We start from the raw sequence: 19558 nt of genomic DNA on the forward strand, positions 1-19558 counted from the left end.
CAAACTTGACCTTCTGGCATACTACACACAACTCTTCCACGTCCTTTTTGAGTCATGGCCAAAAGAAGTATCTCTCTATCCCTTTCATGGTGGTAGCAATTCCGCGGTGACCCGTAAAAGGTGGACAGTGGCATTCAGTCATAACCTTATCCCTCAATGGTTGTGTAACGCACAACATAGTCTTTCTCATCAAGTAGCCTTCCCGAAGGGAGAATCCCGCTACTGTCTCCCCATCCCGTATCCATGTGAAAATATCTGCAAAATCTGTATCTGTGGCATACTGATTGACCATATCCTCGAAGCTCCTATGATGTATCGCGGAAATAGCCAGAACCAACGGTTTCCGAGACAAAGCATCTGCCACCACATTCTTCTGTCCCTGCACATGGACAATCTGGAAGTGGAACTGTGACAAGATGTTCGCCCACCGCATCTGCTTTTCTGAAAGCTTCTTCTGTGACAAGAAGTAGCGCAAACTCTGATGGTCTGTAAAGACAGTAAAATCCGCTCCGAGTAGGTAATGCCGCCACTAAGTAAGAGCATGGATAACCGCCAAAAGCTCTTTCTCATAGATTTGTGCTGTCATCTCCGGCCTAGAGAAAAAACGGCTCTCGTAAGCTATGACATGGCCTTCTTGCATCAAGACCGCACCCAGACTACGACCACAAGCATCACAATATACTTCAAATGACTTCTGCAGGTCCGGCAAAGTCAAAATAGGTCCCGTAGTCAATTTTGCTTTCAATGTCCGAAAGGCAGTCACCTCTATGGGTCCCCACGAAAAAGGTACTCCTTTCTGTGTCAAGGTATGCAAAGGGGAAGCAACCTCTGCAAACTTTCGTATGAACCGCCTGTAGTACGAACACAGTCCTAAGATGCTTCTAACTTCATGGACATTTCTCAAATCGGGCCAATCACGGATAGTCTCTATCTTGGCCGGGTCCATTTGCACTCCCGCTGCTAACACAATGTGTCCCAAAAAGTATATCTCTGGTAGGAAAAATTCACTTTTCTTTGCATTAATCACTAACGTGTGATCTCATAATGCCTGAAAGACTTGAAGCAAATGATCTCTGTGTTCTGCCTCATTCTTGGAGAAAACAATGATGTCGTCAAAGAAAGTGCCAACAAATAGCCTGTACTCTCGAAAAATCATGTCCATCATCCGGTTAAATGTCGCAAGAGCATTGGTTAAGCCAAAAGGCATCACCAAAAACTCAAATAACCCAAAAGTCGTCCGAAAAGCTGTCCTGTAGACATCTCTCGGCACTATCGTGATCTGATGATATCCACTCTTCAAGTCAATCCTCCTCAGGAGTAAGCCTGGGTCGTGTATCCTTTTTCTCTGGGTTGCTCTTTTTCTTTCTACTTTCATTCCCAGAAGTCTGTTCGGCTCGTTGTGTCATGGCCTTATCTGTGGGGTAGGTCAAACTGCCAGAGTGAATGGCAAAGCCCCGCTTCGCATGACTCATCAACTCCTAAATAGAAGTTGACTTCTATTCCAAGCAGTGATCTCGGATCTCTATAGGTAGACCCAAGGTAAACTGCTCAATCTGTTCTTTGAACGAGATCTTCTTGAATGAAGAGGCGGGTAGAAAAGAGCTCCAGAATCTTTCACAATAAGCATTGATTGTGTCTTCCTTGGTCATCCGAAGATGGTTCCAAGCAGCTCGTACATCTCATTCATATTCTTGCGTTAACCAAGAAGAAATAAAAAGCTTCTTAAATTTCAGCCATTTAACTGGCGCAATCTTGTTTAAAAGAAGCGTGGACCACCAAGTACGAGCATTCCTCTTAAAGTAAGAGGCAGCTCTCCGAATCTTGGAGTGCTCTGAATAGCGTCCTCCCGCGAAAGCGATGTCAAACTGCTGTATAAAAGACAGCCTTCGAAGCATCTGAGTATCCTGAAAAAGTATCAAACTTGATCGAGTGGCCACCTTCCTTAAACTCTCGGACTTTCTTGCTTTTATCTTCCAGAAAGTCATACTGGTTGGCTTTGTAAAAATTCTTCTTGTTCGCATAAAAGTTTCCGTTGTCTGAATCTGCACTGTCCGTAGACGAGTCCTCTGTAGAAGTGTCACTCACTGGGCAAGACTTAGACTTCCTTGCCTTTTTCTTGCCCTTTCGGAAGCGTTGTTTCTTGCTTCGCTTTTTGCTTTTCCTATCTTCTTCGCTCGAGTCTGAAGAGCTAGAAGAATTGTCAGAAGAAGAAGAAGAAGAACTGGGTAGGTCTTCAAACTTGACGCGCTTCTTCAATTTCTTTGCCTTGTCAAATGTGGACCGACGACCCAAATATCCCGGGAAGTCAGTGCCTTTCTTCTGCTTTTTGCCGTGCTTTTTGCCTTTCTTTTGCACGTTGAAAAGCTGAGCAATCCGTGCATCAACCACGTTCTCCAGTTCCTTCTCCGTATATTTCTTGGAGGCAGGAGGTTTCTTGAGAGCGGGTTTCGGGAGTGGTGTTGTGGTTCTTTGCCACTCCATCTGTACCTCTTCCAAAGAGGTCTGGTTCATATATTTTGCCATCTTCGGGTCCTTGGCAAAATTGAGCATCATCTTTGTTGCATCGCCAATCAATTGACGACGCTCCATCTCTCTTTGCTCCGCCTGAGTAGGCCGAGGTGGGCCATACTCTCTATCTTAATCTTTGTTGTGATCCCAGCCCGCATCTCCAGATGTAGAGATGCAAAGGGAGTCGACTGATCATTGCCTGAAGCCATAGGTGCCGCGGAAAAAAAAATTTGGGGATCGGATTTCCCGTAGAAGAGAAATTGGCTGTGCTCTAATACCACTGTAACAGACTTGGACACTCCAAGTCAAGAATCAACCGTGACAGCACCAGATAACCACTTCAAAACAATTCACAAATCACAATAGATTTGCACTGGCCTGGCGGAGTTCCGTGCCTAGAGATATTGGCCCCAAAGACTGGCGCCCCTTTCGGTATTTCTTTTTATATTAATCAGATCAAAGTACAAGAGAGTGGCTAGGGTTTCACTCTCAGACTCTCCGTCCAGATGCTCTGAGAAGTGAGGTCCTCACCACTAATTTAAAGGTTACAAGGGATGCCCAAAAGCAGAGCCCCAAAAGCTTTTAAAATAAAAATCATCAATTCTCTCTCTCTCTCAGAGAGCCTTTTCTCTTTTAAAAAAAAAATAAAAAAAAATCGCGTCGCTCATCATTTTTTTATTTTTTATTTTTAAAAATTCAGCCTCCGCGATTTCCGGAAATTAGGGTTTCTGGTAGAAATTAGGGTTTCTGCTGTCTGCCACTTCATCACTTTGTGACAGCAAGACTCAATTCATGTGGGAAATTTGAGACTCAACGTTATTCTTCCACAACAACAATTATGCAGTACATGCGTCGGCAACTATCATCGAGTTATTATATTGCTGAATATTCATGTTGCAGCTGTTCTAGAGATCATTTGTAGATCTCAGACTATTGGAAATGCATTTTTGGTGATATTGCTGAAGTGGGAGTCACTCGTTGGCAATGTATGCGAGTTTTGAATGCTAATTTTTTAGTTTCTCTACTAAAAATCATCACTTTTACTATTGTACATGTATTTGGACACAAAAATATTGATCCTTGCTCTCTAACTTGCTTGGAAATTCGATTGTTTTTGGCTGAATATTCAGGTGGTTATTTGCTGTCGTAAGTTACAGCATTTGTGTCTTTAGTGTATTGCTAAATTATGGCCGCTAATGCTTCGAGTAGTAGTGACACTAAATCCCTTCTTGAAATCAAGAGGTTTGATGGCACTGGCTTTGATATGTGGAAGGGCAGAATGGAAGGCAATTTGTTGGCGATGATGCCCTCTTGGAAACTAAGCATGTAACCATGCCAGATGAGGAGTGTGCTAGACTCAATAAGAAGGCCATTGCATACATATGGTTGTGTTTGATGATGTACTTACAGACATTAAGCGTCTTGATACAGCTTATGCTATATGGGATAAGCTAAAGAACACCTATGAAAATACAACTCCTGTGAATCAAGTGCACCTTATGCGTAAACTTGTGAACATGGAGTTGGATGAGTCGAAGCCAGAATTTGAGCATTTGAGTGCTTTCACAAGGATTTTGAGTCAGTTGGTGGATTCGGGTTTGCCAAACTTTAGTGATAAATTGAAGGCTATCTTCTTTTTTTTTTTCCGAGAAAAAGATCCTTCTATTAGTTAATGAAAACTGCTCGTAGGGCTACAACCACCTCTACAAGAGAGGACTACAACAAACATGATGGGGAGACTCTCCCAATGAAAGAACAACATATATACAATGAGTCTAAATCAAGAGATGGGAGGAGGGAAGAGCCACATAGGTGGTCGGTAGTGCCATCTGAGCACACCCTCGACACTGGTGAAGAAAGGCTCAGGGCTCCAGAGTCGAAGGAAAGCCTCGCGGCGCCCCCGCATGCGGTCGGAGCTGCCCTGTAGTCCCTCTTGCTGTCCTTTGAGAGTATGGATCAACTCTAGCCAAAAGTCACGAACAGTCTCTGCTGGTGGCAGAGAGCGTGCCTCAAAAATGCGGAAACAGCGGTCCCGCCAGATGAACCAGAGTGTTAGGCCACTGATGAGCTCCCAACACTCCTCTCTCTCACTGCACCACTCCTGAGGAGTAAGCTCTGTAGCAGGCTGGAGTGTAGGTCGCTCCCCCTGTATCACTATCATCCTGCTGGTGGAAGAGAGCTCAAACTGAAGTGCCGGGCCCGTGAGAGTGGACCAAGCCGCTGCCCCCCAAGTGTACTGTCTAGCCGTGGAGAGAGTAGGCATCAGCCGAAGAACTCGTAGCCACACCTGCTGGGCTGAGGGACAGTCCCAAAGACAATGACACTGACTCTCCACCAACTGGTCACAGGTTGCACATGCGGCCGAGAGACCACTATGCACAAGCCAGCTCCCTACTGCTGTAGCTCTGTGTGCAACCAGCCACTGAAAAAAAGTGTCACGCCTCGGCTGTCTGGAGTCCCACAGCCTCTGCCAAAAGGCTGCCAAGAACTCAACTGAGGCCCTCCTCCTGCCAATGACGTGCTGCAGCTGGGAGGGCCTCTCTCTGTGCTGCCAGTATATGACGTCCAAGCCGAACAGTGTACTGAAAGAAGGGGACTCCTGGGTGGTCTGCAGAAGAAAAGGGGTCCCTCCATAGCCACTCACCAGGATCCCACTGTACTCGTGCCAGTGGACAGCACTCCCAAGCCCAAAGCCTCCGGTGACCAGTCTCAAGAGCTGCTGGGTCAGGGTCTATGACGCAAGTCCTCCCACAGATGCCCACAACTCGGATCCTTTGAAAACAGCACTCTGCTACCTGCGGGGCCTCTACTGCAACTCGCTGTAATCGTCCCCCACCCTGAAGCTCGAAGAATAGGCCTGGGACTGTCTCTGAGCAGGCCCTGACTAAAATGAGAACCTCCAGTCGTGTGAAGGCTCCCATCCACTGGGGTGCTACTGGCTCGAGAGGCGTGAGCCACTCAGCTGGAACTGACGCTGAGACGTCTTGACACATGCTCTGCACCCCTCTCATGCCCTGTAGCTGGTAACCTTGTACCTCCTTTGTCAAACCTGTGAACTCTAGCCAGTCACCTAGAGAGCGCGCTGGACCTGCTGCCATGGGACCCCAAGAAACATGCGGTCGACTACCAACCTAGTGGCCTCTCTGAGTGCTAACCATGGGGTTCCAGACGAGGGGCTGCCGTAGGCGCTCCTCCGTGCACATCGGCTGTCGCTGCTCTAGGCCACGCCGTAAGAGCTCCCAAGAACGAAGCAAACTCACAGCGAAGGGGTCCTCCAGTCTCCTGCTCAAACCAACTCGGCGCATCTCTGTGAAGATCCATCTGGTCGAAGGTTGCCAAGGGCCTCCTGACTGAGGCACCCTGGCACGAAGCCTCTGCAACAAGAACTCCTTCCAGGGCTCCTCACCTGGAAGAAGTCCTCTGACTATGAACTTCCCTAGAAGAGCTTTGCTCTGCTGTGCTGGATCAATGATCCCAAGCCCTCCCTGAGAACAAGGAAGCGTGATGACCGACCAAGCCACCTTGGCTCGGGCCATCTGAGTGTCACGTCCTGACCAAAGGAAGTTCCTGATCAGCCTCTCTACTTGGTTGATACAAGAACTCGAGAAGATCCAGCAAGGAGTGATGTACCACATAGTCACCAACAACACCTGGTTGGTAACTACTACTCTACCAGCCAACGGCAGACGTGCTGAGCTCCAATGTAACAGATTTCTCCTGATGGACAGGAGAAGAGGACCAATCTGTTGCTCGGGAGACAAGTCCAAACCAACCTGACAACTCAAGTATCGAACTGCAGTCCCTAGGGGAATCCACCTGAAACCCTCTCCTGGCATCCAATCTGGCATAGGAGCACTACCAACCGAGAAAGCCACTGTCTTTCTCCAGTTGATCAGTTCGCCCGATGCACTACAGAAGGTCTCCAGAGCCTGCTCACATCTGTGAAGATTGGCCTCCTGGCCATCTAAGTACAAGGCAGCGTCCAGTAGCTCCTCTCTCCGAATAGGGAGTGCTAAGCCCCTCAGACCAACCTACTCTGACACCAAAAATCTGCTCATCGCCTCCGCATAGAACAGAAAGAGAAAGGGGGCCATAGGACAGCCCTGTCTGACCGAGCGTGTGAGCATGAAGTGCTCACCTCTCCCCCCTGCCAAAAGCACCTGACTGTGAGCCTGTCTGTACAAAGCTGACACCCCTCTGATCCAAGCATCTGAGAAGCCCATCCTGTGAAGAGTGCCCTCTAGAAAGTCCCAGTCAACTCGGTCGTAGGCCTTCTCAAAATCGAGAAGAAGAATCACCACGGAGCCGTGGCAAAGCAGAAGCCTCCCAAAAAGTAAAGATGTTGTCAAGGATACTGCGTTCCTTGACAAAACCTGTCCGAGTCCCATTTATAAGGCTCTCTAAAAGTGGTTGAATCCTCAAACTCAGAGCCTTGGCAAGAATTTTGTAGGCTGAGTTGAGGATGGTGATGGGGCGCCACTGTCGAATCTCATCCAAGGAGCCACCCTCCTTGGGAATGAGGTAGATCAGGCCCTCACTCATGCTGTCCGACATCACTCCTGTGTGCAAAATGTACTGAAAAGCACTACAAAGATCTGGGCCAAGCAGGTCCTAGTACTTTAAGAAGAAGCTAGGAGTCAACCCATCCTCTCCTAGACAGCTACCACGAGGGAGGGCCCTCAGAGCTGTGTGCAGCTCTTCAAGATGAAGTGGCATCTCTAGCCTCTGGCGCATCTCCTCTGTCACAAGACAAGGCATCTGTGCCCAAACCTGCTCCCTGCATGCATCTTGCCGCTCTGACTGAGGCTTAGCCGACAGTAACTCACGGTAAAAGTCAGTAGCGACTGCACGCATATCCTCGGGCTCACAAGCAACTGACCCATCGGGCCTCCTCAACTGACTGACCTTGGCATGCGAGTGTCGAGGCCCCACTGTCTCAAAAAAGCACCAGTCACTCTTTCACCCACCTGAGTCTACTGAGATGCCTGTCGGTGGAAGGCAAACTCATGATGCCTCTCCTCTGTGCTAGCAAGCTCCTGTGGAGCCTGCTGTAACTGCTCCTCCAACCAAGGACTGTCTGGGTGCTGCTCCTGCAGCCTCTGTAGTGAAGCAATGCCCCGTTTGAGTCGCTGCTCCGCCTCTCTCGTTGCAACCCGACGAGCTAGAGACTCCTGAAGAAAAAAGTGGCTAAGCTGAGCTAGGCCTGAGGCCACTCTGTCTGCTGGTGAATCCTGTCTGTCCATGCCCTCTGTCCAGAGAGCCTCTACCCTCTCTCTGAGTGCTGAGTCCAACAAGACCCTCTCTGGGATGTGGAGCATCGTGCTTCCACTCCTTTGCCTGTTTGTCACTGTGAGGATCATTGGTGCATGGTCCGAGAAGGAAGTCCCTGCGAGGATGCCCACGGAACCCCCCATGTCACTGAAGTGGTCACTAGTGTAGAAGCGATCTATGCGCGATAGATTCACTCCTCCCACTCTGCGGTCCGATCTAGAAAAGGTAAGACTGTTGGGGGCCTCACAAAACCAGAGTGCTGCCATGTATCCGAGACCCTCAAAGTCATACAAAACCTCTGCCAAGCTGCCAACTCGACTCCATGCACGGTAGCATGGTTGCCACCAATCCTGTCAGAAGGGTCCTCCAACATGTTGAAATCCCCTCGTATACACCAATGATCGACCTGTGGCAAAGACTCAACAATCTGTGACCAAAACTCTGCACGAGCACTGGCCACATTGGGCGCATAGATGTTCAGGAAGCCCACCAGGCCACCCTGAACCTGCATAGTAATCCACTGAGCCCTGCCTGGCACAATAATCCCTCTGCCCACAATGGCCTGCTACACCCCTCCCTGGATGCCTCCAGGTCCAAAAGCAGCTGACCAAAAAGTATCATAACGTCCACGCAAAATCTGACCACAACGCCGAATGCGGCTCTCACACAGATGGTGCTCCTGAAGCATGAGGAGATCAATCTCTCCTCCCACAAGGCAACGCTGAAGCTCCTGACGCAATCGGCCCCGCTGTCGTTGAAACTGGGGCCCACCTAGTCCCTGCACGTTCCATGAGACGATCCTCATGGGGAGCGAGAGAGAACAGATGTTGCTGCAGCAGTAAGACGGGCTATCTTCGAGGCAGGCTTGGATGGGGAGTAATCCGCATCCCAGCGTCCTCTAGATAGGCGTGACTGCAGTGAGTGCCTAGCCCAAGCCCAAGCAGAGCGAGCCGTACGCAACGCAACCTCCTTTGTCCAGGAGTCCTCATGAATGTATACATAGCAAGGCAAACACTGCGTATCAGGAAAGAAGTACACCACAATGTGCCTACATCCTGGTGAGTCTGGGGGTGTCACCGCAAACTTGGCCAATGGCCACCAAGTCTGCAGCATATCTGTGACTCCAAGTTCTCCCATGTGGTGAGAGAACTCTAAGATCCGTGTATGTAGCCATCCCACCACTGAGTCAAGGGACCAGTCTGTATCGGCCCTACCACAGAGGGGGAAGGAGAAACCAACTGTTGAGTTCAAGGACTCTGTCCCCCTAGCGGCGAGGAACAGAACATGGACCCTGAAACAGGCTGCCTCATGGTCTGCTGCGGAATCACCGAGAAAACGAGTAAACCTGTAGTCGAAGAAGTCCCAGCGGCGTCTCATGTCAATGCTCGTCACACCACGAGGGATGGCTGCAAGGGAGGATGTCTGAATCTGCAGAGGGGGCCACAAGAAGGGCTGACCCTCTCGCGCTAGGCGACTCGTGGCAAAGGCGCTGCCAAGAGATCTCCTAGCAGCGGGAGAGGGACCAGTCTTCTGAGCCGACTAAGGAACTGGAGCAGGAGGGGGGGGGAGAGGGAGTTGGGGAGAGTGGAGGAGAAGAGGGGCGGGATGGGGCGACAGAGGTAGAGGGGCGAGGTGGAGATGTGACGGGAGCATAAGGCGGGGAGGATGAGGCAAAGGGGGGAAACTCTGTGGGGGGGGGGGGGGGGGGGCGGTTTTCGAGGGAGAAGCGGAGGTGGAGGCTGGCGTAGGGATCTCCTCCTGCTCGAGAGGACCAAAACGGTTCCTCGTGGGAACCCACTGCTGCTGAGTAGGCACCTGCGGGCCACTTTGAGTGCCACTCTGAGTGCCAGGCTGACGCTGTGGCCCCTGGCGTCGGCGGCCACGGGCCTGCTGCCACCCCTCCTCCGCTAGAGCCCTAGGCTCGGAGGGTGGTTCTGCATCTGTACGCTGTGCCATTGGCTGTGGCTACGGGCCAGCCCTGGCAGGCTGGGGCTGAGGCTGTGGTGCAGGTCGTGGCTTCTTCCGTGGACAGGCCTTCGCTAGATGGCCCATCTGTCGACTAATGAAGCACTGGTTCGAGAGACCCGATTACTCCACACTCTGTCGAAACCAACCCCACTAACCCGAGGTAAAGGATAACCTTTGGGAGAGTGTGGGTATCTCTGACCAAAACTCGAACTGAGGGAATGCCAGCCGCCTTGGCAGCTACTGATGCTGCCGTGCGAGGTGTCTCCAGGATAGTCCCAATGGCGGAACCGATCCTGGAAAGAAGTGGTAGGTACTCTCTTCGTAAACCCGGAAAGCAGACTGAGATGGGGATGTCTGCCTCCTCTACTAGAACATCCGAAGCTGGGTCAAAACCATGTCGCCACTGTCGAAAGTGGGCAGGTGAGACTCGGATGGCCAGTGGACTCATAGCTATGACCTTGGACGCCATCTCGGAGGACTCAAACGCGATCTGATAGTACCCCCGTCCGAAATCTGGACATCCAAAATCTTTCCCACCTCTGCGAGAAGGCGGGCCTGGAGAAGGTCTCGCAGCTCTCCTCTGCTAGGTCGGGTGCCGAGAATCTTGCAGATGACCGAGGTCGCCTGCAATCGCTCTACCTCGGCGGCAAGGCTCGCTTGCTCTGTAGGTGAGAGAGAAAATCAAATGGTGGGCTCAGTGGGGTCGGGCGAGGGGGCTTCTGGCGAGTCCCTCTGTGGCGAAGCTGGAGCCTCTATCTGTGTCTACTGCTGTGGCGTAAGAAGAGGACGACGACGGGAGGATGCTGCAAAAGGGCGCGTCAACACTGCTGAAACAAATGCTGAAGGTGCCGAATTTGTTGGGAGTAACTGAGGCGGATGGCCCAAATTGACGAGCGAACGGGCCGAGTCGGGGGGGGGGGGGGGGGGGGGCGATAAAACGGGCTGAGGCAAGCGGGCCAGCGGCGAGAGAGCTGGGGCTGAGGGCGTGCGGCGGCAACAAGGGCTGATGGCGGGTGGACGGGTTGGGACAGGGCAGCGCGAGGGGGGGGGCAGCGAGGGCTGAGTGCAGGCGGCAGGGGAAAGGCGAGCGGGGGGTAGTGGGGGCTGAGGGTAGCGAGAGGGAGGCAGCTGGCAGCACGTTGGGGGGGGGGGGACTGGGCAGCGATGGCGATAGCGCAGCGAGGGTGGGTGCACAGCAGCAGCGAGCGTGCGCGTTTGCTGAAGGCTATCTTCTTGTTAATGACTTTGCCTGATAGTTGGGAATCTTTGGTTGTTTCACTTAGCAACAACCCTGCTTTAACCTTTGATGGTGTTCAAGGCTCTATCCTGAATGAAGAAATTGGGAGGAAGTCTAGTGGTGAAAGCAGTGGCTCAGCTTATAAGTTAGAGGCAGATCCGAAAAGAGAGGAAATGCAACCAATAAAGGCAAAAGTAGGAGTAGAAGCAAGGGAAAACAATAGGACATGACTTGCTATCAATGTGGGCGCGAAGGGCACAAAAAGCCCAATTGCCGATACTACAAGAAAGAGCAAGAAAGAAAGAAACAGTAGGGAACGAAAATGAAGGATGCCAAGAAAGATGATGACAATTGTTCCTCAAAAGAAGTTGCGAAAGAAAATGCTACATCTAGTGTGGTCATTGAAGAGCTTCTTGACACTGAATAAGTGCTTGTGTATTGATGGAAATATTATGGCAGCAGCAGGTGACCTGCATATCACCAAAAGGGAAGTGATTGATGCTTTACTTTCAAATCATGATGGGCTGTCCCAATTTTGTAAAGTGGAAAATAGTGACTCTTTTCATGTTATTCCCTCTTTGGAGTCGTTTTCTTCATACACTGCAGGTTGCCTATGCAAGGTCTACTTGGGAAACAACTATGCATGTGAGATAGAGGGTGTTGGCACCATCCATTTGGCTCTTGAAAATGGCCAAGAGCTGATTTTGCAGGATGTACGATATGTCCCTGGCATAAAAAAGAAAAGCTTGCTATTTGTGGGGCAGCTTGATGCAAAAGGTTACGTATGATGGTGGGTCTTGGAAAGTACACAAGGGTCTATATGCTGATTGTAAAAGGTAGCAAGAAGGGTACTTTGTATTATTTGTATTGCAAAGCATTACCTCGCAAGTTTTTGGTTGTAGTGGAAGTCCATTCTCATTGGAGCTTTGACACAAGACTTGGCCATATGAGCTAGAAAAGCCTATAGATTCTCTTCTCTTTATGGAGATTTGATGTGAAGGCCTTGGTCTCGACTTTTAGAATGATGTGGAAACAATGTGAAGTCTTCTCATACTTTGATAAAGCTAAGAAGTCTAATGCTCTTGATTTGGTACACTTTGATGTATGCACTATGCCTGTTAGTTCATATGAGGGTGCATAGTTCTTTGCTATTTTCATTGATGATTTTAGTAGAAAGTCATGGGTGTATGTGTTAAAGGGGAAAAATGAAGTGTTGGATGCCTTCACTCAGGTACACGCTCTGTTGCAAAAGAAAAAGTGGGACACCTCTATAGCTTTATAGCCCAAAAGCGTTAAAACTCAAACCTCAACACCAAAAAGTATACCAAAACCACTCTTAGTAAACCCCAACCAAAACGCCTATGCTCCCTTGGGAATTTAGAAGCACAAGTCCACCCAAAGGACCATAGCAAATATAAGAAAAACCATGGTAAAGCACGGATTTACAGCACACACGGACCAATGTATATAAAGACAAAGGGCCTCCCCCTTTCACAATTGAACATCACAAACCCACAATTTCAACATCAACTTCACAAGTCATAGATACATGTCCTCCCAATCTGTCTACACAATTTTCCACTAGGCTACCATAGCCATAACCGTGCAGAGCACAACTCCAATTGCGGCACTTTAAAGCTCAGAAGAAAGCTGAAAAAATGATTCGCGAGAAAGGAGAAGATGATCAAAATTGATTCTACATGTCGCTATGTGCAAAATTGACGCGAATAGAGAGCTGTCCCGGTACGACTACACGTAGAGAAGGTAAGGCGAGAGAAAAAAAAATGCATCCAAAAGCATCAAGAAGGCACAACAAGATTAAACCTGCAAATTTCTGAACTTTGGTTGAGTTTTTTAAGTTTTTACATAAGTTTTAGTGCTATACAAGTCTCACTTTTAAAAATTCACTAACGGGCACATAGAATAATCTGACAGCTGGCGCTACACTAACAACTTGCCATGCATGTACATGTGCTTGCTAAAGAAAGCTAAAAAATCCACAAAAAGAAAGCCCCCACACACTCTTGACATCTGGTGTCATGTCCATATGTACAAACCTACAAAAAACAGGGTGTTGAAAATACGCCCAATATAGTTTGCCACACCCCGGCTTGCTAGATCATTCATGATCAGCAGCAAAAAAGAGATCTTGTAAACCGATAAGGGAGTTACCCTTCTTAATGTCTTTGTCTTTCACCTTCTCATTTGCCTTTGCTTGAGTGTTCTTCAAGACCTGCTCATAATGCTCAAAAGCTAGCAACCTGTCTAATTGTACTCATTGCAAATATAGAAGCCTCTTCTTGTGCATCATTAGCCTCATCTTGAAGGTTTAGCATCAACTTCAAAGATGGTATCTCCACCTCAATAGGAAGTAAAGCCTCTTTGCCAAAAACTCGATGGAAGGAAGAGAAACGAGTACCTGATTTGATGGCAAGAATGTAAGCCCATAGAGCACAAGGTAGCTCTAAATCCCTCCCGAGTGTTCACATTATTTCTTGTCATCTTTGTAGGCATGCTTATGAGTTCTCCATTAAGCCTCTGATTCATTCCATTGCATTGGGGATAATTTGGAGTAGTAAACCTATGATGCACATGAAGCTTCTCACATAGATAATCCACTAGCTCTCCCTTGAAACTTGGACCCTTGTCAAAAAGTAACTTCAATGGCATGCCAAATTCGCAGCAAATATCTTTATATACAAATTGGGAAACTTACTCGTGATTTGCTGAACAGCTTCGGCTTTGGCCCACGTGGATAGATAGTCAACAACAGTAAGTATGTAACATTTGCCTCTAGTTTTCATAGCTAGAGGACCTATTGCATCAATACCTTACTTCTCAAACACATCATAAGCCACAATGGTACCTCTAATTTCTGATTTGAGAACCCTCTTTTGTCATGCTGTGGCACTCTTTACAAGACTTGTACCAATGATGAACATCACGTTGAATTCTTGGCCACACATACCCTTCCTGCAAGACTTTATGCAAAGTGACCACCACAAGAACCCTCATGATTTTCCTCTCAAATTCTGAGGCACTTTTCTCATCACAAGATCAACTCCTTTCATATACAGGCATCATCAAGCAACGCATACCTTTTGGCACGACGAAGGAAGGCATACTTCTTTGACTTCTCCAACTTTGATGGAAGCATACCTGTTTGTAGAAAATGTTCTTCTCTCTCCAAAGCTTCTGTTCTCAAATAAAGAGGAGAATCAGTCCTTATCACATACAATTGGCCAATTGAAGCTTGTTCTGAACCATGTGTTTCTTCATTTTAAGACCTATCCACATGCCTTTAAACTCCGAGCTTCAAAACGCTTAAGTAGATTCTTCACTTGAAAACACATATTTTTCAGCCTTGGATTCTTACTTTGCCACATCCCAAGCACTTGCTTAACCACCAAAAGAGTATCACCTCTTACCCTCACACGATGGATGCCAAGCTCAAGGCAAAGGTTGAGTCCTTTCTCCAAAGTAGCATACTCAGCCTCATTGTTGCTTTGTGCCGTAAGCTTCAAACTCCTTTGAGTTACCAAAGCATCTTGAGGATCATAAATTACAACACCTCTTGAAGCTTCACCATGCGCTTTCTTGTAAAAGCCATCAAAAAACAATAGATAGGCATTGTCTATGTCAGGAGCTTCCATGTGTTGCTTCTTCACCGCGTCCTGCTTAATAAGAAGAGGGCTTTCCATATAAGTAAACAATCCAGCCAATATAGCCCTTGTACTCTCCTCAACAATAAATGGAAATTGGAATTCCTATAGCTCCACAATCCGCTTCATGAGCCTCTTTGACAAAGTTGGGATATTCACCAATTGAGGTAGAAGAGTGTAGCTAGTGAGAAATGTAAATGGTTTGGGGAGAAGGTAGTGCCTCAACCTTCTACATGCATAAATCACACTCACCACGATGAGCTCCACCTCAGTAAGCCTCTTTCTATCTCTAGCTTCACCCCGCTAACACAATAGATAGGCTTCATGTAGTGGGAGTTATTACCTTGTTGAAGAAGCATAGCTTCAATAGCATCCTCACCTATGATGGGTTCACCTAAAACTCCTTATCTCAATTAGGAGCTTGCATAGTAGGAAGAGAACCAAGAACCTCTTTGATACCTTGAAAAACCTCTTCACATTCATTTGTGCATTGTAGAGGATCCAACCTTGCTACTTGCTGTAGAGGATAAAGAAGTTGAGTGGACAAAGGAATGAATCTTGACATATACTTCACCTTTTGAATAAAGGTAGCAAGTTGTTCTGTATCCTTAGGTGATGGGAGGAGCACCAAAGCGTACGGGCTGAGCTCCTTCTTTGATTGGAATGTGGATTTCCTCTCCTTTGAAGCCTCTAATTTCCTCATAAGAAGTGATGAATAAATTGAGAAATTGTTGTATCATATCTAAGTACTCACCCTTCTCATGACCAATCAAGTCGGGCGACAACATACCTTGTATCAGCTCTTGTTCGACTCTATGTTGAACTTTGGGCTGCATCAACTGTTCAATTTGTTCATAAGGACCAAAGATATCCTCGTTCTCCATAAGACAAGGAAGATTTTGTTTCTTATCATGCTTTTCTTAAAGAAACAAGGAGGAAACATCTAGATCACTATCGCTGCTATCTTCCACCTCAGTGCCATCATCCCCATTGTCTTCTTCTTCACTTGAGTACTCTTCTTCATCACTTTGATCATAAAAATCATTATCCAAAGATGGCTTGCTAGCCATGTCAAACCTCTTCGTGTCACCTCCTCTATTGTAGAGAGTGATGGTACCATGTCCCGAATCCTGTATAGCTTTGATTGCCTGTAACCATGGTCTTCCAAGGACGACAGGGAAATCACCAATACCCACGGGCATAACATGACAATTGACGAACACTTTAACATCAAATACATCCACCTCCAAGTCCTTTATAACTCCCAAGCATTTCACCCTTGAATGGTTGGCAAGCTTTATACGAAAACCTGAATTCTTCACCATGTTGAGTCCCAACTTCGATACACAAGCTTGAGTAATAACGCATACGTGTGCACCTCCATCAATATACGCCTCTCCAATGCACTTCCTCTTATGCCATGCATCCATAGTAGGGCATATATCAGGTAGCTTATTAATAGACAGGACTCTTATAGACCCCCTTGCAGTGACCCGGATATGCATGAGCTACATGTCACAGACATTCTTTCAAGTTATCTCGGTGGGAGTGTGTATTATCAATGTTCTAACCCATTGCCTGGGTCCACCTTAACTTGTGACTACTCATGGGTGGCCATCCTAAATGCACTGTTCTACATATCTTGAGTTTAAAGAGGGAAATTTTTTTTGAGACTAGAAATTATTAAGAACACTGAAGAAAAGGATACAAGCCCTGTTTGAACTGAGTTGTGACAGAAATGCTTTCCGTGACAAGACATGTGATTTGTCCTTGGCATAAGAGCTTTCCTACTACTTGATCTTGTTGTGAATTGGGAGTGTCCACATAGGTGTAGAAACTCTATGTGGGTTCCACCCTCAGAAGAAATTTCTGGCGAGTTAACTGTATAAGAGAGACCTGGAGGACACCATGGAAAGCGTTTCGGCAGGTTTGGAGGACGAAGGACATGGGAGTTTCAGTGTCAACACATCACCATTCATTTCAAATTGAAGGTTTTGAGGCTTTCCAAAACCCACTAGGAGCGTTTGGGTCGCACGTATCTCTTTGCTCTGTCATTATATTGAACCGTTATCTTTGCTCAACGGTGAAATGCTTTGGCCCTGAAACATATTGTAGTGATGTTTGTCAGCCATGAGACTTCTTGCAAGCACTCCTAAAATCTTTAATCCTCTATTCCATGCATGCAGGGATGGTTGATAAACTCAATTCAGTTTGTTAAGTCTTTAAGGTGACATACAAAAAGGTTTCCTATTAGCTCTTTCAATTGTTCAATTCTGTTAGCAAACATTTGAGGGAATGTTCTCAAATTTGGCTCTCCTGAGTCACTCTTTGCAACAAGATACCTTCTCTTTGCTAGTGATTCCTTGGGCATTCAGAACTGTCTGTACAAGTTGTTTCCCCGTGTAGTGCTCCAACATCCCATCTAGCTGAACATACTTATCATGTCCTCTCCACCCTCATCAAAGTTTGTACACCAGTACTTTTGTGGGTGTCTTAATTACAATAGATTGATTTTCCTTCCTTAAACAAGCTTATAGGCATGCATTATGAGGGGTGCTGCATTTTGTGTTGTGCTATCCTTGTATCAGTTAATCAATAGACCACAGTCCCTCTTAGTATTGATTCAAAGATATTCAGCAGAGAGAAGAAAATAGAAATATGTGTCTTGATGCAGATGTAGACAGCACTGAAGCAACGTATGGGTACTGTTTTAGAGTGTCGTCTCTATAGTGCAAAACAAGCTGTATCTAGAATACGTGGAGTACTTCGAGCTTCTTGAATGTTCTTTTTTTCAAAAAATTATGAAAAGCTAACGATTTTGGTGCCAAATTTTAATCCACCTGCAAGCAGGAGGATTTTTACAACACTTAATAGGCCTCAAAATATGACACTATTTACTGCAGCTAGCTCAACAGATATCGTTATTTTTCAGAGTCTTGCTGCGGTGGGCAGATTATGTTCTTCATAATGAGAGAAATCTATGGCGGTAAGCTAACCTCATTTAAACTTCTGCTCTGACATATAGTTGCTAATGTTGAGATGAGTTTCTTATCCATACTGCATTATCTGGCAGAGCAATGATACTGTATGTGGCAGCTGGTGCTTTAGCAGATGCATTAGCTGCACTTCGAGATGCCAAACAACCTGACTCAGCTGCGATGTTTCTCTTGGCTTGTCATGAGTTCAAATCACTGGCTTTATCTCAAAGCTCAGAGGCCTTTGAAAAAGAAGACTCAAGGAGCAATCACATTGAAGAGAGAGAGGAGAATTGGCTCGACTTGCCGGGAGACCTGAATCACAAGGAGGAGGAAATGCGGGCAGTGTGTGAATTCTATGGTCAGTACCAAATTGCTCTCTCACATTCATGCACTGGAGTTGCTCCTGTACTTTACTGAGACGCAGCCCAAATTAACGCATAAAAGCCTGATATTAGTCCAAGCTTGAACTGCCAGTGCTCGTAATGCGAGCATTAATCTAACCAATTAAAAGGGCTGTCGTAATGTATAGCACAGGGGCAGACCTACTTGAGCCTCGAACATTTAGTACCTTTGGGACTGCAATAAGGTTTTGCGTTACTGCCTCTATGCTACCATTAACTAAATCTCAAGTCACAAAAGCCATTCCATTACAAATCAGCATTCATTTTGCTCACAACTTTTGTACCACATTTTGGCCCTGTAAGGGAGCTCCACCTCAGATGGAGACCCCAGCCCTACAAAATAATTAACCCCCAGTGCTGCAAAAAAGTAGAGAATCTCGGCGGAGCAAATTTCTGTGTATATGGAAGAGGTACAGAGAAAACTTTTAGGGGATCCGTTCCCTCTAGGAACATAGCCCTGCTACTGAAAATATGTATGGGCTTGGTTGTAAGAAGTGCAATAATTCTGCTCAAACACTAGTTTGCTACCCTTGAATTTTGTACCATTTCAATAGACTGGATGTTGGAAGTTATGTATTGACCTCTTATATTGTTTGTTTTCAAAACTGAGAGTTTAACTTAGGTGTTAAAATGTCATAGAAGTTCACATGGGTTTTTGTCCTGTCGAACCAAGATTGTCTGAAAACATTGGGTAGCACAAGCTTGATACAGAGATTCTGATTCCATCGACCCCTAGAATCATAGAATCCTCCTACCCTCATTTTTCTCTCTCTCATATACAAAGACAGCATTCAACGAAGTGCCTAAACACTCTGCAAGCTTGCTTTGAATTACCCACAAAAACACCAACTATTTCTTACATGCTTGATCAAGAATATATATGACAAACTTCAGCCAAACAAAAAAACGAAAGACTCATGATTCTGCCTGTCAATGTGGAAGACCTCGCCTCTAAGCATAAAAAAATATTCTTAGTGGGTGCAAGGACAAATGGCAGCCCATTGACTGCTGGTTGTCCCTTGTAAAGCACCCTACAATAGATTCGAACAGACAAACAAGAGGCACAATTTCTTGATAGCCGGAAGCATTTGATACGATAAGATATGTTTCTCAAAGCCAATTGCCAGCAACCTCAGATGAAGAAGCAGCCTGCTACAGAATATGGGATCTGTGGTGCGTGGAATTGTCGACCACAGATTTATTTGGGAAAGCTTTTGTACTAGCCTTTCATTATTTCAAGCAAATGATGGTAGATGGGCTGCTACAAAATATCTCAATAAATGCGAGCCAGCTACATACATGTTGTCATCTTGGAAAAAAAACAAAAACAAAAGTGTCCATGTATCACAGCGTTCTGCTCATGTAGCATGAAGTGAAAGGCACCCATGACCTTGCTTGTGTATCACTCCCTTTCACCAGAAATTTCTTGATGAGCTTCTGTCCGAGATGTCTTCACTTGGAATATGTTGATTGGATGATATGCCAACATAGTTGTGGCAAGGAAGCCCTGGTTTGTTTTCACCACACGCATAG

General features: G+C 46.7%; 1 protein-coding gene across 2 annotated transcripts in view; it reads left to right on the top strand.

The window, feature by feature from the left end:
* LOC147440975 (uncharacterized) overlaps nucleotides 1-18597 on the top strand; it is a 130451-nt gene extending 111854 nt beyond the window's left edge. For both annotated transcript variants that reach the window (XM_086482760.1, XM_086482761.1), the window contains 2 exons: nucleotides 17579-17632; nucleotides 17720-18597. In XM_086482760.1, coding sequence (XP_086338886.1) covers nucleotides 17579-17632; nucleotides 17720-18041 — 376 coding nt within the window. In that variant the 3' untranslated portion in view covers nucleotides 18042-18597. The remainder of the gene's footprint in view (nucleotides 1-17578; nucleotides 17633-17719) is intronic.
* Nucleotides 18598-19558: the final 961 nt, after the last annotated feature.

This window comes from Adiantum capillus-veneris, chromosome 15, assembly GCF_014529385.1.
Source record: "Adiantum capillus-veneris isolate H3 chromosome 15, ASM1452938v2, whole genome shotgun sequence".
Taxonomy (NCBI): Eukaryota; Viridiplantae; Streptophyta; class Polypodiopsida; order Polypodiales; family Pteridaceae; genus Adiantum; species Adiantum capillus-veneris.